General features: G+C 37.2%; 1 protein-coding gene across 1 annotated transcript in view; it reads left to right on the forward strand.

Moving 5' to 3' along the window:
• LOC127438908 (von Willebrand factor D and EGF domain-containing protein-like) overlaps positions 1-16819 on the forward strand; it is an 83828-nt gene that overhangs the window by 46014 nt on the left and 20995 nt on the right. Inside the window, exons 19-20 of the mRNA XM_051694812.1 lie at positions 10581-10718; positions 13563-13736. Of these exons, the coding sequence (XP_051550772.1) occupies positions 10581-10718; positions 13563-13736 (312 nt within the window). The remainder of the gene's footprint in view (positions 1-10580; positions 10719-13562; positions 13737-16819) is intronic.

Below are 16819 nucleotides of genomic sequence, written 5' to 3' on the forward strand. Positions count from 1 at the left end.
TGGTTTTATTTGAGGCACTTCATAGCAAGTTAACTAGTAATCCACAAGCAGAACTGTGAATTCTGCTTTGCTTTCTGAATTATGTCTGTGAAACAAATGGTACTTTTTACTTTCAGATGGGCAGAAATTCTGATCATGAAGTCCATACAAATTTTCTGTTATTTTGTTTATTGAACAGCCATCACAAAGACAGGCACGCTATTATTTAGATAATTTTTTTTTCGATGCATGTTTAATACTGTGGTAAAATCTAAATCCTAAACAACATGTAAATGGAACATACTAAGGCTATGTCCAAACTAATACGTTTATCTCTCATCCACACTAGAACGGTGTTTTGCCCCACAGAAAATGTAACGTTTTGAAAAAAGCTCTCCATTACTGCATACTTTGGAAAATTATGACGTTAGGAAACTAAAAAACAGAGTTTGCAAACAAATTCAGGTTATTGTGGATGTGGCCTTAGTGGACATTTCTTGGCCAGAATTAGATCCAATGGGGACCAGATTTCTGCCGTTTAGTCGATGATCTATGCAAGACTCGTCTTGATCTGAAGTAGACCAAAAGATTCCTGCAATGCATGAATTAGAAAGATTAGACATGTTTTCATGATTGTTAACATGCCAGAAAATTATGTCACTGAATAATTTGATTTTGTTTTCTTGAGTGTATTGGACAGAATAGAACATTTCACAAGAATGGCTGACCAGAATCGGTACAATTAATCTTTTATGAATGTGTTAACCTCACTAGGATCTACGTTTTGCCTTACTGACAAATCAATAAGTGACAAACACTCGAAAATAGACATTTGAAACTCACATGCTTATATTATTGAGTTTACAGAGGACATCTTTTCCCCTCGCCACCATTTCGTCTTGTCAAAATGAGAGCATCTTCATAAATAAGTAAAGCTTTTGGATCATGAGACATGCTGAAACTGACAAGATAATCATCAGAACCTCATCCACTGCAGACAAACTGTCAGAAACGCATGCAGGCATGACTACGCAATGATTTTCTTGTTCTCGCTGAGCTCATTGGTATTAATGTTTTATATTCTTCAATTTCTTCCATTATAACAGGTATTATTCTGAGAATCAATGGTTCAATAACTTGATACGTTTTGTGAAGAGTTATAACTTATTTTCGCATTTCATGATTTTTGAAAAATCCAGTGCTTCATTTGTAGATTATAAGGACTCAGAAAGATCAGAGACAGGAAATGTATATGAAAAGGGTGCATTTAACACCCAATACACACTGCAACACAACTCAACAACAGCCTCCCCTTACAAAAAATAACTGCGGTACAAGTGTGGTAAATTGGACGCAGTATTTCTGCAGTACTGCAAGGATACTGCATCCAAATTACCACACTTGTACTGCAGTACTGGAAACTGCAGGAATACTGCATCCAAATTACCACACTTGTACTGCAGTACTGAAAACTGCAAGAATACTTCATCCAAATTACCACACTTGTACTGCAGTACCGAAAACTGCAGGAATACTACATCCAAATTACCACACTTGTACTGCAGTACTGAAAGCTGCAGGAATACTGCATCCAAATTACCACACTTGTACTGCAGTACTGAAAACTGCAAGAATATTTCATCCAAATTACCACACTTGTACTGCAGTACTGAAAGATGCAGGTATACTGCATCCAAATTACCACACTTGTACTGCAGTACTGAAAACTGCAGGAATACTGCATCCAAATTACCACACTTTTACTGCAGTACTGAAAACTGCAGGAATACTGCATTCAAATAACTACACTTGTACTGCAGTACTGGAAACTGCAGGAATACTGCATCCAAATTACCACACTTGTACTGCATTACTGAAAACTGCAGGAATACTGCATTCAAATAACTACACTTGTACTGCAGTACTGGAAACTGCAGGAATACTGCATCCAAATTACCACACTTGTACTGCATTACTGAAGACTGCAGGAACACTGCGTCCAAATTACCACACTTGTACTGCAGTACTGAAAACTGCAGGAATACTGTGTCCAATTACCACACTTGTACTCCAGTACTGAAAACTGCAGGTATACTGCATCTAAATGACCACACCTGTACTGCAGTACTGAAAACTGCAGGAATACTGCATCTAAATTACCACACCTGTACTGCAGTACTGGAAACTGCAGGAATACTGCATCCAAATTACCAAGCTTGTTTTACAGTACTGGAAACTGCAGGTATACTGTGTCCAAATGACCACGCTTGTACTGCATTACTGAAAACTGCAGGAATACTGCATTCAAATAACTACACTTGTACTGCAGTACTGGAAACTGCAGGAATACTGCATCCAAATTACCACACTTGTACTGCATTACTGAAAACTGCAGGAATACTGCATTCAAATAACTACACTTGTACTGCAGTACTGGAAACTGCAGGAATACTGCATCCAAATTACCACACTTGTACTGCATTACTGAAGACTGCAGGAACACTGCGTCCAAATTACCACACTTGTACTGCAGTACTGAAAACTGCAGGAATACTGCGTCCAATTACCACACTTGTACTCCAGTACTGAAAACTGCAGGTATACTGCATCTAAATGACCACACCTGTACTGCAGTACTGAAAACTGCAGGAATACAAATACTGCATCCTAATTATCACACTTGAACTGCAGTTCTTCTGTTGTTCTCTAGAACTGCACTCTGCAATCCTACACATAATACATTTGCTGTACTTCCCTACATTCTTCAAAAGTAGACCAATGACAGCAAACACAATGCAGGTTATTAGCAATCAGCAATTTATCGACATTCAAATGTTTTTAAAAGGTGTAAAAGCTTTTAAAGACATGCCTGGCCATTAAGACTCCTGAGCATCGTCAACGAAATATTTCAAATTAAGCATTCATTAGAAAATATAAAAGTTTCAAATAAACATGAAAAAATGGGCAATGTATAAATGTATAAACATTAGCACTGTCAGCCTATTAAAATATTGAATCACAGTAAATCGCATGATTTTGCATAGTTAATCACAGATTTTGAAAATGCTAAAATTTGACTGAAATATGAAATATACTTCTTCTGTCAAAATACATTTAGTTCCTACTTAAGAACGAAAAGAAAACAATATTCAACAATAATGTTTTATTAATATTTTCCAAACAAAGCCTTTTACTGTATAAAGATAGAATTGCACTATAATGGCACAAAGTAACATAAAACATTCCCAAAGTCTAAGTGAGAGGTAACCAAATGTGTCCCCATTGGTTGCATATTCATTGCAGTGCACATTAAATCTCTTAAACACTCATCCTACACAATATTAATCATCCGACAGGCTGTGGCTGTCCACTTTGCTACAACAATCGTGAAGTTGCGTTCACATGATTCGCACCGCTTTCAACTCCACATGAAAGGTGCTGTCTTGAGCCCTATTCGAACGCTAAGGGCCCAAAAATACTTCACGAAAGTACGCAAACGCAGACGCGAGTGCTTCACCAACACGTGGTCCCGTTGTCCCTTCATTAACCCTCTGGGGTCTGAGGGTGTTTTGGGCCCTGGAGAAGTTTTGACATGCCTTGACATTTGTGCTATTTTCAGTTGCTTAAAAACATAACACTGTATTCAGCACAAACTGGGCTACAATAATATGTGAGCAACATGTATGTTCATGTTTGTATTTTTGAGAAAATAACGTTTATGCGTGGTTTTTGACAAAACAAAAATTTTAAGTCACTGAAATAAGGCCATATAACACATACTAAATATTTGTTCACAAGACTTTTGAGAACTGGATCTTGTAGCCTAAAGTTTTTGCTACAGAATGATGTGAAAACCATCCTGATCACTCATTCATACAAAACAATATAGTCATTTAACTTTTGTAAGACACTTTTAGTGTTAGAAAGTCCATATGCGAGAAGACGTGGATGATCATGAATATTGATGTGATTCACACCTGAGGAGACAAAGACCCCTCCCCTCAGAGAGAATAAATGTGAGGAGACTTAATGATTGAATGTATTGTTTGTAGCTTATTCACAAAATCTAATTTAAGTTAAAAGAAGTAATCTGACTATACATTTTGTTTACATAAAGACTTTACTTAACTCTCTGAGGTCGCATAACAGCGGAAACAACTTAAAATACTCCATCATTTTTGGGCATACAGATAAGTGTAAAACATCATTAGAAACTATAAAGGGTCTACTTTTATTTTTGTACACTCACAATTGAGTGTCACAATAAATCACAGTTGAGGAGTGTGTGCTTTTCTATTTGCTGAAAAGATGACAGAAAAATATGTTTGTATGATCTAACTTGTTTTGCAAGACTCTCCTCAAATTGCTGCTCCACCATGACAGTTGTTGATTGAAAAAAGAACATCTGCTGTAGCGCTCCTTGCAGCAACGCTGAGAATACAGTGCGTACTTGCATTAGGTTATGAATTGCACTCTGACACATTTCACAATGCAACAACGCGTGAAGTCAAGCTTGCATAACAAGATGCGTCTGCGTTTGCATACTTGTGTGAAGTATGTTTGGGCCTTAATTGTTTTGCATGGGGTTGTAAGGTAATTCCAGGTAAGGTAAATTTAATTGCCATCCGAATCCATAATGCCTGTGTTTTTCTCCTACCACCAGCGAGAAAATTCCTGGATGTATTACCTACTGTTTTTTGACAAACACCGAGGTTGTGAGGTAATTTAATTTCCATCCAAATCAACATCACTGAGTTTAAAAGCAGGAATCAATCTAAATGTTGTTTTGGAAAACCCTTGTGACCTCTGCCAAGTGCTGTATGGTTACTATTTGTCAAGATGTATGGTAATGTGCCTGTGTAGAAATGTTGGAAATTATTCACATTAATAAAGCTACATCCCCACTCCACCACATTGAATGGGATCACTTAGAATCACGTAGAAGAAAAACAGAAAAAAAAAAAAAGGTTGCGCTAACCTGACTTACATGTTTTTTATTGTACGTGGCATATGTGCGGCTTTTCTCTCTCTCTGTGTGTATGCACTTCTGTGTGTGTTTGATTGTATGCTGGAGAGAGATAGAGAGAGCGTGCACGCAACTGATGATGCGCTCTCATCTCAGTGCGTGAGAAACGAAAGCATGAGCAAAGTGCACTATTGTTCTCTCTATTTACACTTTAACGTAATTCCAAATATATTTGCATAGCCTTTATTTGAAAACGTATTTTCACAAAATACACAGAATGCAGTTTGTGGACTGACAAATTTTTTTCTTGCTGTCATCATATGGAACAAACGCAACTGAATTCATGTGATCCTCCACTAGTAGGCATGAACCCATCACGTGGCAGAACTAACTAACTAGCCGACTTAACTGTACACCCCCTAATATAAATATAACATGCAACTGACCATGAGAAGCAAATTTCCATGCTCATAGGATGACTGAACTCACTCTTTCACTATGAATTAATTGTCATCTGAAGGCATGTGTTTTGTTTTACAGATGTCATCCTGAGAAACAATGAGACTTTATCGGAATAGTCTGGTAAAATGCAAGCACAATGAGGCACCGAGAAATCGCTGGCTGCTTCACTCTAATGAGTCATGTGAATGTGGCTTTAGTTTGCTGCATCTGCGCTTGTTTTGTACAAAAAAATACTTTCTCCATCACTTTGATCACCAACTCGGAATTGCTGCTGTGTGTGTTTGTGGTGTGTGCATCCCTGTATAAGGTCCCCCCAGTTACATCGCAAAGGTTCCGTCCTATTGCAGCCGGTGTTTAGATCTCACACAGAGCTTAATAGAATGCCAGAATCTAAGGTCAAATTGGTAAGTGTGTTAATCAAGCAAAAAAATGAATACGTCTAACATTGTAAATTAATCACGTGTTAATTTCGACAGCCCTAGTTCAGACACTCTAGAACTGCAGTTTTGGTCAATGTGAAATTTACATTTGCAACTGCAGCTCCATTTATACTGCAGTGCAGCTGCTTAACTGCACTGAACTGCAGGTGAACTACACAAACTACAGCTCTACTGCATTGATTTGAAAATGTACTACACTGAACTGCTATTATTTTGCAATGTACTGCAGTTATACTAGTGAACTTCACTGAACTGTAGTAGTACAACACTGATTTGCAATTGTACTGCAGTGTACTATATCAGTAATGCAGTTAAAAGGCATTGTAAATGCAGTACAGTTTGTCAGTGTGCAGTACAACATAAATTTTACTACACAAAACTGCACTTTTTACTACATAGATTGCAGTAATACTGCAATCATACTGCAGTTTATTTTTGTAAGGGTCTACTTGAGTGCCTTTTTAAAAGCTTTAATTAGCATGCCTAACCACTTTTTTGTCATATTTAAAAAGCATAACTTTTAAAATCTACACCAATTATCAGTAATAAGTAGGGTTGGTTGTTCATCTGTGTGCATAATTTTCTGCAAAGCCAGTAATAAAAAAGCAGGTCATCTAAATAAGCCCCAACTCTAACTTTTTGCTCCGAGTCAATAGAGCGCAACAGTCATAAAAATCCCATTCATTGTCTCAATAGAGGAATTAGTTTTTAACTCTAACTTGTAAACCATAAAAGACAGACCTACCGTAAACTTTGAGATTTTTTAGTCCAAGATATTTTAACCTAATTTAAAAAAAAAAAAAAAAAAAATATGTTTAATAGACCATTTCATGCTTGTAAACAATAACAAGGAATTCAAACGCAATTTGCAGCCCCTACCTGCAGCACTTTGGGTATCATTAACAGATCCTTTAAATAAGGCTCTGAGTGAACATATTTTCTTCAAATAACGTCAAACGTTTACCTGAAGTGACTTATCCAGACGTGTTGTTGATGATGCCAAGCATCTACGTGAGAGAGGTGATGAAATTTTATCGTAATTTAGATGCTCACAATTATTTCCTCAGCGAAGAGCTCGGGAATGATCGCTCCTGTAATAACAAAGTCTTTTTAGGCAAGTCAGATCACTACGCTGCCATCTTTGGAACGCTCTCAGGCAGCTATTTTCTATGTAAACAAGCAGCATGCAAGTGCAGCTCCTATCAACTTGAATGGGAAAAGACCAAAATCCCCAAAACAGTTGGTCAAGGTTACTATCAAAGAACATATTTCAAATCAGCAGTAAAATCTGACAACACTGGTATCATTAATTGGGCTTCTTTACCACAGATTACGCAAAAAAAAATACAAATTCCGGGTTGTATAGCTAATGCCGATGCGTGTTCTCAATTTGATTGACAGACAATGTCTGTATCTAACAGGTGATTGGCTCATTTACCTGTAAGCGAGACTTTCTTTCTACATTCGTTGAGCGTTCCAGTTTCTCTCATTCATTTTAATAGACGTGACCCATCTGTGCTAAACAGTCTCTGGTTATAATCAATGAAGCCATTCAATGAAGCTGTCTGCATGACTCACAGACAAGGTAAGGATTTATTTTTTTTAAGATTAAAATACTGTACTTTTCTTGTCTCTATCTTCTGGATAAAAGCATCTGCTAAATGACAATGTAAAAGTAAATGATTTGCGGAGCTTAGTAATCGTGTTAAAGTCACTATGAATGAAGTGCCTCGCATTGTTTTTTTGAATGAGGGTGTGTTCTTTTCAGAAGTAATCACCCCTATGCACTTCGAAGACTTTAACGTTCACTGTGAGAGCTTTGAAAGGCTGAAAGGTGTGGGGCTCCAAAATAAGGGTCATTTGGAACTCACTTTTTAAGTCACTTTTATTGTGAATTCTGTTTGAAGCGTTATTACAGCATGACTATCATGATTGATCTCCCTTCAAAATGTCCTGCGGAGGGTGATTTATCCCATTTGGAACGCACAACTAGCTGGAAATATTCAAGGAACAAAAAGACGTTGCTTCCTTAAACCATCTTGAAATGGTCTATAGCTAAATTCCTCATGAAGAACTACACTACCCATGATTTCGAAGAGAAAGATCAACCAATCTGCTGAGACCGCCCACTTTCATGACACACTGGGGATGATGTAATTGAGTTGATGCCCTTACAATCTCAAACTACTTATTTACAACTGAATATTTTGCAAAAAACTTATTTCTATACTTATAATCATCAACTTTCAATCAAAATTTTTTCTAGCGTTTTTAATTAGATTATGTCATTTGCAATTCTTCATGGTGTTGTAGCTCATTCCCTCATGAAAAACTTTGATCCCTATGGAAAAAATGAATCTATAACATATTTCTGGAGCCAAGACAGTGGAAAAAGTGCATGGGTACTGTTGCACTCTATTGCAATACAATTATGATATTGTAATGCATTGTGACATACTGAATCATGATACTCAGTGCTAGTTATGACCAGGAATCAGCTCATTTAAAAGCAGCCAAGTTTAAAAGTGGGAGTAAACAAGACTCAAAAGCAACGTGGGTTCTTGCCTGGGAAATTCAGACAAACACTGACCTAAACTTGTGTCGATGTTTTCACTCTGTCTGTGGTCTATTTTAAGTGTGTGAATTAGTCTTCATTGGCTGACCACAATCGTTGTTGTTGCTTGTAGATCAAATCCGAAGCTTGATGTCAGGATGCTTTAGCATTGGTGTTTTCTGTGTATTTAATGTCTAAAGATGTTTGATGTATATCAAACGATGTTTGAAGAGTTTGTCCATTTTAAATACTAATGCCAATACATGAGTCAGATGAACAGACATGGTTGAAAGTTTGCATTCTGCTGTTGCTCATAATGCTTTGGGCCATTACAGATGGTATGGACGTTATTAGAGATCTGTTCAAACATGCTTCTATGAGAAGCTACAAGCAACACAAATACAAATAAACAAAAAGGACAAAAACCCAGCAGGATGTACCAAACCCAAACAAAGCAAGCAATATGGATGTTGTTGTGCCACAGGGAGTAGTAAATGGGCCAAAACACCATAAAGAATCAGTGCTGAGATATTTTATTGTAGCTGAAAGCACAGTTCAGTCTACCCACTTTATATTTTAGTAGTGGAAACAAGTGGATGGAATTATTAGTGGTGGTGATTCATTTCAGTGAATCGATTCTTTTGATTCCGTTCACGAAAAAGGTTTGTCCATTGATTCATTCACTGACCATTTTATCAAGTTACGACTTTGCATAAGTAATTGCATTTAACCAAAAGCAGTCATTCACGACCAGAACAAGTCTAATTATCCTTTATTAAAATTTGCATGTCTACAATTCTACCAAGAGACTTCAGCACTGCAGTGTTTAAGAGTCATAAGCATTTCCCCACAAATGACAACAAAACGATCTATTTCTATCGTGTTCTGAACTGCTGAGCATGACTTTTTATCAAGCTATAAAAATGACAACCAAACTAGCCTAAAAAATAATTATGAGTTTCAATAACATTCATATGCCATGGTCATCACTTACTTTTATTCACAATTAGTCCAGCCCCTTTTCTTGCTGAATGAGATTGATGAACGAAACGAACGACATGCAGCTCCACCTCTCGTTCAGCCTGTCAGCAGATCATTCATGAACGAGATGACTGATTTGTTCATGTCGTTTTCAAATGAATTTACCAATACATTCAGTTCGTTCACGATCGAAATGACCGACTAGTGGTGTCTTCGTTCAGTGGGTCCAACCAATGATATGCTCCTTCAAAGCCCGCTCTCAAATGCAATTGGCTCGCACTAAAGTTAATCTTTAAAAGCAACACAAATGGAATTTGCATGTCTACAAATCTACAAAGACACTTAAAAATTTTAGTTTAAAAACAATAACCATTTTCACTTTAAATGGCAGGTCTCATTTTTCCTATATTTTGGCAAAAGAAGCCCCAATTAAAAGCATAATAATATCGTACACTGTGCATCAAAGCACTACATTGCCATTCGTAATTCGTCCTTTTAACTGTATGGTCTTCAGTCATTTTTACACATTCTTTTTTCACCCCTTTCTCTCCTTGTTAAACGCGATTGACTCACATGCTGAACTGAACGAATGACACGCCTCCTCTCATTCAGTCGTTCAGATACTCTTTCACAAATGAGATGACTGAGTCATTCATTTTGTTCGTGAACAAGTTTACTTGTACATTCAGTTCGTTCATGAACGACACCTCTCATCTCGTTCAGACTCAAATTACCGACTAGTACTAGTTATGTGAGGGAGCGTATTCGTTCAGCAGGTCAAACCAATTATATGCTCCTTCACAGCCCGTACTCGAATGCTGTTGGCTCATGCTATAGTCAGACTTTACAGGCAATGAAACCCAATAAAGCTGTCTCACTTCAAACTAGAGCTCATTGGCTTCAAAAGGAAAGATGTCTGTGAACAAGAAATATGAGTCAGTGTACGGAGGTGAACGAGAAATTCACTTTCTCTTTTTGGGCAATTTTCAAAAAAAATTTCTTGCTTCAAGTCAAAGTTTATAATGTTGTGATTCACCTTGGAGCTGACTGGAAATACTTCTGGAACCAAGATGGCTGAAAAAGTGGGCGGGCATTGTTGCACTCTATTGGGATGTTTCCTTTGTAAAAGTATTGAACAACATGTAATATGTGTAAAGTGGAAACTACACAGGCTTTTTTTTTTTTTTCTCGGACACAGGTTTGACATGTCAGGAGGATGTAAATGAGTGCGAGAGAGCTCCATGTTTTCTTGGAGTGAGGTGTGTGAACAGCTTTGGCTCTTTCAGGTGCGGCCCTTGTCCTCGAGGCCTGGAGGGTGATGGGATCTTCTGCAAAAGTAAGAACAGACCTCTGAAATCTAAATGTCCTCTCAAAGCATGTCAAAAAAATAACTGTTTTGCTAAGAACCAACTCAACAGTCACAAAAAATATTACCTCAGCTTTGATGCACACACAATAAAGGGGGGAGGGGGGGCATTTTTCAGAACGTTCACCCACAAAGGCAAAAGCAGCACGATCCTGGTGGTATGGCCAGAGTTTGCTTGTGGGAAAACTGAGCTTTTTATTTCATAAGCATCAAAGTCACAGTTTGAGAACTTCCCTGTGACGTATGCTCACAGAGTTTCCAAACAGAAATGAAAACCCTGTTTTTCAAAGAATAGCTACCACAGTCATTTTTGACTTTTCGGACATGTAACAATGAATTAATGCTCTGTGAATGCTAATAATGAAAGGACATAGGCCCACATTGAGGGCAAGTAAATGACAGAATTTTCATTTTTGGGTAAATTATCGCTTTAAATATCAGCAATTTCTGTTTTAACATATGAAAAAGGCCAGATTTGTTGTGTTTTTCTCAGCATTTGTTTTCAAGTGTAGCTTCTCACCGCTGTGCTTTCCATTTTACTTCTCACATTTTGACAAAATGTTCTGCAAATGTCTTTTGAGAGTAATCTGGAAACAATAAACCTTTTTAACATCAGGAAGCCCTGTGTTCCCAATTTCCAAGATTTGATGACTTCTTCATCCAGGCCTGGGCTGGATGGACGATTACAAACACATCTGTCTGATTGCAGTATGTAGAGATGCAACAGACCGAGAGATTTGGATAATGACTGGCAGAACAGTAGGGGTAGTACAATCAAGATGGCTAGAGATAGTTATCCACCTTTCTCCACCTTGTGCACAAACACAGTGCCAGACTCTGCTCTTGTCCAGAGATAATTGGTAAAACAGCTTCTCTGTAAAGGGAACAAATACAGTTCAGATTGAATTTCCTGGTCTCAGGTGTGTGGCTCTTCTGACAAGCTGTGGAGAAGACAGCCTCAGTGTTCAAACTCATCCTTGAAGTGCAAGAGAGATAGAGAGAAAGAGTGAGAGAAGTGGTTAGGGTGGGCGCAGATGTTGTATCAAGCTGAATGTGGAATAATTCACAGCATGTTCTTGAGGAAAGAGTTTAACTAACTTGAGTTAGCAGCCCTGAAAATGAAAAAAATTGCCGAAGCAAAAGGTAAATTTCCTGTCCATCTTACTGGATTTCAACTGCTGCGACCCAATGCTAAATGCTAATAATAAAATGGTAACCATAGCTGCGGGTTGGCGCTGTTTTGGCGGCACGAGGGGGACCTACACAATATTAGGCAGGTGGTTTTAATGTTGTGGCTTACCGGTGTATAGTCAAAGATAGTTATGATAGCAAAATAATAAGCTTAACAATAAGCTGATCAAAGGGAAGAGAAAACTTTTCCATATCTTTTGTTTTTAATGTCAAAGGCTGTGAGTCCAACCTAACACTACAGTTTTTTATTGTAAATGTGACCTGCTCCATCACTTTGAGTCATTGTAACGCAGAAACACGTTTGAGTATACACTAAAGTAAAAAGGGATTTTATCTCAACAACGGTTTGGAGTAGTTGTCGAGTTTTACTTTAGTGTATAAAACACGAAATGTGTTTTTGGGTCAAAGTGACACAATGTTTAAGTTCATTTTGAGGGATGATGACCGATGTTGCATAAATCTACCTCTTTTGTAATGTAACTATTTCAGAGTCCTCAGTTCTGTTTTAAAGGAGCATACTTTCTTTTTTTTTTTCTTTTTTTTTTTTGGTAAACTTAAAAAAAAGAAGGAATAAATAGTAATAGTAGATTAGTATTTTTGAAAAAAAAAAAATGTAAATATGTACACTCACATGAGCTAAAGACTCTAGTTGTATCAGTCTTAGAGAAAAGCTGTTTTACTCTACAAATAGTGCTGGAAGCACATACAGTACATGTGCACTGCCAGATCATATAACGAGCCAAATATTACTTGCTTTCTTAATACTCCCCTATAATTGATAGCATTCACTAACAAGATAAATTAATCACGGTTTGCAATGAATAGTGCATTTTTACAAAGACATCGGTAACTGTAGCCTGATCTCATGAAAACTATGTGACTGTGGTGACATTTCTGCAAAAAGGTACACATACCGCGGCAGTTCCGAGGCTAAATATCCATTATGTGGCACTAAAAGACAGTTAAATGTTCTCCCAAACAGATGAGATTTTTAACGTTAATGGTCTATCGAGTTTTAAATCAACAAAACCGACCTACCTCCCTACCCTAAACCTTAAACCTAACTGATAGTGTCATAAAAGCTAATTTGACATGAAAAATGCAATTGTTGAAGCAACCACATAATTTTGTGGTGCTTCTATGACACTTTTGACTCGCATATGACACTTCTGGACTCGTACCCCCGGTCCTTTGCATCACAAGTGCAACGTTCTTTCAGTTGAGCTACCACGCAACTTGATTGTGTTTGAACAAGCTTGTAAATGTACAGTAGTTGGTTATGTAAAGCAAATGTTAAAACAAGTCTTAACATGTCTTGATGTCTAACAAGTTGAGTGCTATATGTTAAGTGTTTTGATGTCATAAGATAGCATTGTGTGAGAAACAGGACTAAAAGTGTGTGGTTTTGAACTGATCATCTGCCATTTGCAGTTTGTGTGAAAGTGAATTAAAGTTGTTGTTGTAGTGCCTCTAGTGTTCATTTCACCAGGAAACTACTGTGAAACGTACAAAGAGCCACAAAACAAAAATAAAAAAAATCTGCAAAAATGTAGGTAGAGTAACATAATTCTATGAGGTTGAGTAACTGAGAACTTGTTTTTGCTAAATCTTCTCTTTCATCAGCACCAGCAAAATTGGTCACCTCACCTCTCATCACTTCTCATGCAGTCTCCTCTTCCAAACCATCTGCCGTGCGGCCCAGCAAAACCACCTCAACTCACCTCTCGCTAGAATCTAACGAAGCTCCAAGCAGGGCTCTGGTCACTAAAACTGCCACCAACCCCAATCAGAGAACTGGCAAGTACACATTTCCATTGTTCTTTCCCTCCATGTTCACAGATGGCTAGGGAACAAGACTGTGAGGGTTTCGTTTGGAGCCAAAAACGCCCACTGCTTGTGTCATGACATTGCAGAAAACAATCCTTTGTCTTTCCCTGACACAGCATGATGTCTCTTCAGTCCCCGTAGAGTCACTTCCTGCATTGGGTTTTGTGTGCTTGTGTCATTTTCCAGGAAATTACTTTTCCTCCAGCTGTTGAGCACAATGCAAGACAAGGCCTGCTGGTGTGTCATTGTGCTCACACCTCTTACCCTCTCGTCTTGATATAATGCCTGAAATTAGCAATTCTAATTATCCATGCCGGGCATTTGCTTGCTATGAGACTCAACTGAGAAAGGTAAAAGACTGTTTCTTTTTGGAGGAGAAATAAGGTACAGGACAATCCTATAGAACACAAAAACATTGTTTTTCTTATAAAGCAATGAGATTAAAGGAATAATTCTGAAATGGCTCGGTCACCTAGCACAGTTTTGAAAACAAATAATGTGTTAAGCATGAAAAACCCACAAAAGCAATGTTCATTTTTGTGTGAACAATTCCTTTATTTTCATAGCTCTATATTCTTACTGTATGTCAACTATTGTTTCATTTGTTTCTATTTTCTTTTGATCCCAAGGAATTTAAGGAGATACATTTGAGACAAAGATGATCCGTTAGTCTCCTAAGCTACGAAAGACCAATTTCTGAGCAATAAAATGTTCCGCTGTGATAGCCAATTCTGATCTGTTCCATTGAAAGACAAGCCCATCTTCTGGTGATAACTGAGTTATTAACAAACTTTATAAATAAAGTTAATCTCAGGAGTCCAGTGATTCTGCTGCACATATTTGCTGGGACTGGCACAACTGGCCCCTTGAGGACATCAGGATGGGGAATGTAAATTGGCTTTATGGTTCCCTTCCTCTCCTCATCTTCCCTCTCACCACTCCTCCCCTCCTTCAGATTATGTCCTGTGGGGATAAAATGAAAAGTCAGATAGACAGATGATCCACCAGCCAGTGAGACTATGGGGAGATTTCCAGGGAACATTTGTACTCGAACCAGCTTTCCAGCATTTTGGCATTTCAACAAAATAAACCTTTCGCTTTATTGCCATCATCTTTCAATATGTGCCTCGTAAACATTTTTACAAACCTTTCCGGCTGGTTCTAAACAATTCAGCATCGGAGGGCACACTGAGAGACTGCACAGAGAATTGTGTTGAGTTAGATTACATTTATCCTTTGGAAATGCTTAATATAGTAATGCAAGATGTCCATGAGACAGTCTATACCAATGCAGTGGAGAGAAAGTATGTGAAAATGCTTGCCTTTCACCACTGATATCTTGTCTTATTCACTTTAAAGTCTGCAAACAATGTTGTTAAAAAATTCTAGATGTTAGAAGTCAGATTAAGCGCTATATATTTGAGCAAACACAAACTTAATAGCTCAGAGTTTGCTTTTTAAAAAGCTCAGGAGACTTATTGGATCTTATTGGATCTCAATTGTCTTTCATTGAAGTATCAACTTGTCTCTGATGTTTCTCCTAAAATTAGAAGACATAAAAAAGGAGACACAAGAAGAGACACAAACTAGACAATTAAAATATAAAATGAATGTGGTTAGCATAGTTTAGATAAGTTGTCCTTTTTATGAGAAATGGTTAAATCTCTGTCTTTTTGTTGCATTTGTATGTTGGCTATCTAAGCTCAGTTTGAGCTCAGAAACTTCAGAGGAGATCAGTGGTGTCTTTTACTCAGGATTAAAATAGTAGAAGCAGGAGACGTCCATTGAATCTCATTTTTGCCTAGGAGAAGCAATAATAAATAAAATGTTCTGTCCTATAGGCAAGGCACTCATTGTCTAATAATTGTCGGCACAATGTTTCTTTCACTCTATGCTAAGGCAATTTTCATTTCACAATTAAAAGCATCACTGTAGACAGGGGACCCCTTGTAATTGTTCTGAATTACTGTCTGAATTTTAAAGGTGACTACCAACGCAGGAATAATCATTAATAGGGGTCCAGCAGAGATTCCTACCTTTGGTTTCACTATGCGCCATGAACCTGAAGGTTAAATTAATTCTTGCTGTTCTCTTATACCCTGATCATCCTTTTTTAAATACTAGGGGTGTGCAGCAAAGCCATTATCTGTATTTGTGTCTGTATCTGTTCATATGACAAAATTATCTGTATCTGTTTCTATATTTGGATAGAATCGGGTGTGGTGGGGCTTAAACCGAAGTGTGTCAAAACCAAACGAAACGGCAATTTTTAAGTGTTACTCTTACATTTATAGTTTCTATTAATAAAATATGCCTTATATATGCCTTTTCATAATAATAGCCTAATTATAATAATAATAATAATAATGTTTATTCTTTTTTTTTTCTTACCAGATGAAGCTGAATTTGCAGTTTGAATTAACTGTAGAAAATTAATATCTGCATGAAACAGAATTTTCGTTTGTCTGTGCATGTATAACAGCATTATTCTGGAGGCAAGAGGTGTCAAGCAAAATGTGAAATGTCAAGCACGCATTTTGCAGTGAATAATAAATACAAATTTAAACATTAAAAGAAATTTAAGCCTACAAACAGGAATTTTTTACGATAGGACACCATTATTTAGTTAAATAATAATAATAATAATGTTAAATTTATATAGCGCCTTACTAGAGTTCAAGAACACTTAACATTTTCAAATTTAGCACAGTTTAAAGAAGAAGAAAAAAAGATTGAGCATGTTTCAGTTTCTTCATTTTACGTAAGGAGGCATATTCATAATAGATCAATACTCCATGGAGCATTTAAACCTTTATGGAGCATTTTAACTTTTTTCAGAATAAAGTCTTAACCAGTTAATTACCTTAATTGCTGATGTGGATATAAATGTGGTCAACTTTAAGAGACGGAAAGACGAGCTCCGATGTGAAATCACTTCAGGTCAGGAATTTAACGTGCTCAGGTTAGGTTATAAATAAATACATGAGAATCATGTGTGAATCTTGTGATACATTAACATAGACATTTCAAGAAGTGGAAAGTGTATATGATGT

The sequence above is a fragment of the Myxocyprinus asiaticus genome, chromosome 50, assembly GCF_019703515.2.
Source record: "Myxocyprinus asiaticus isolate MX2 ecotype Aquarium Trade chromosome 50, UBuf_Myxa_2, whole genome shotgun sequence".
In the NCBI taxonomy this organism is placed as follows: domain Eukaryota; kingdom Metazoa; phylum Chordata; class Actinopteri; order Cypriniformes; family Catostomidae; genus Myxocyprinus; species Myxocyprinus asiaticus.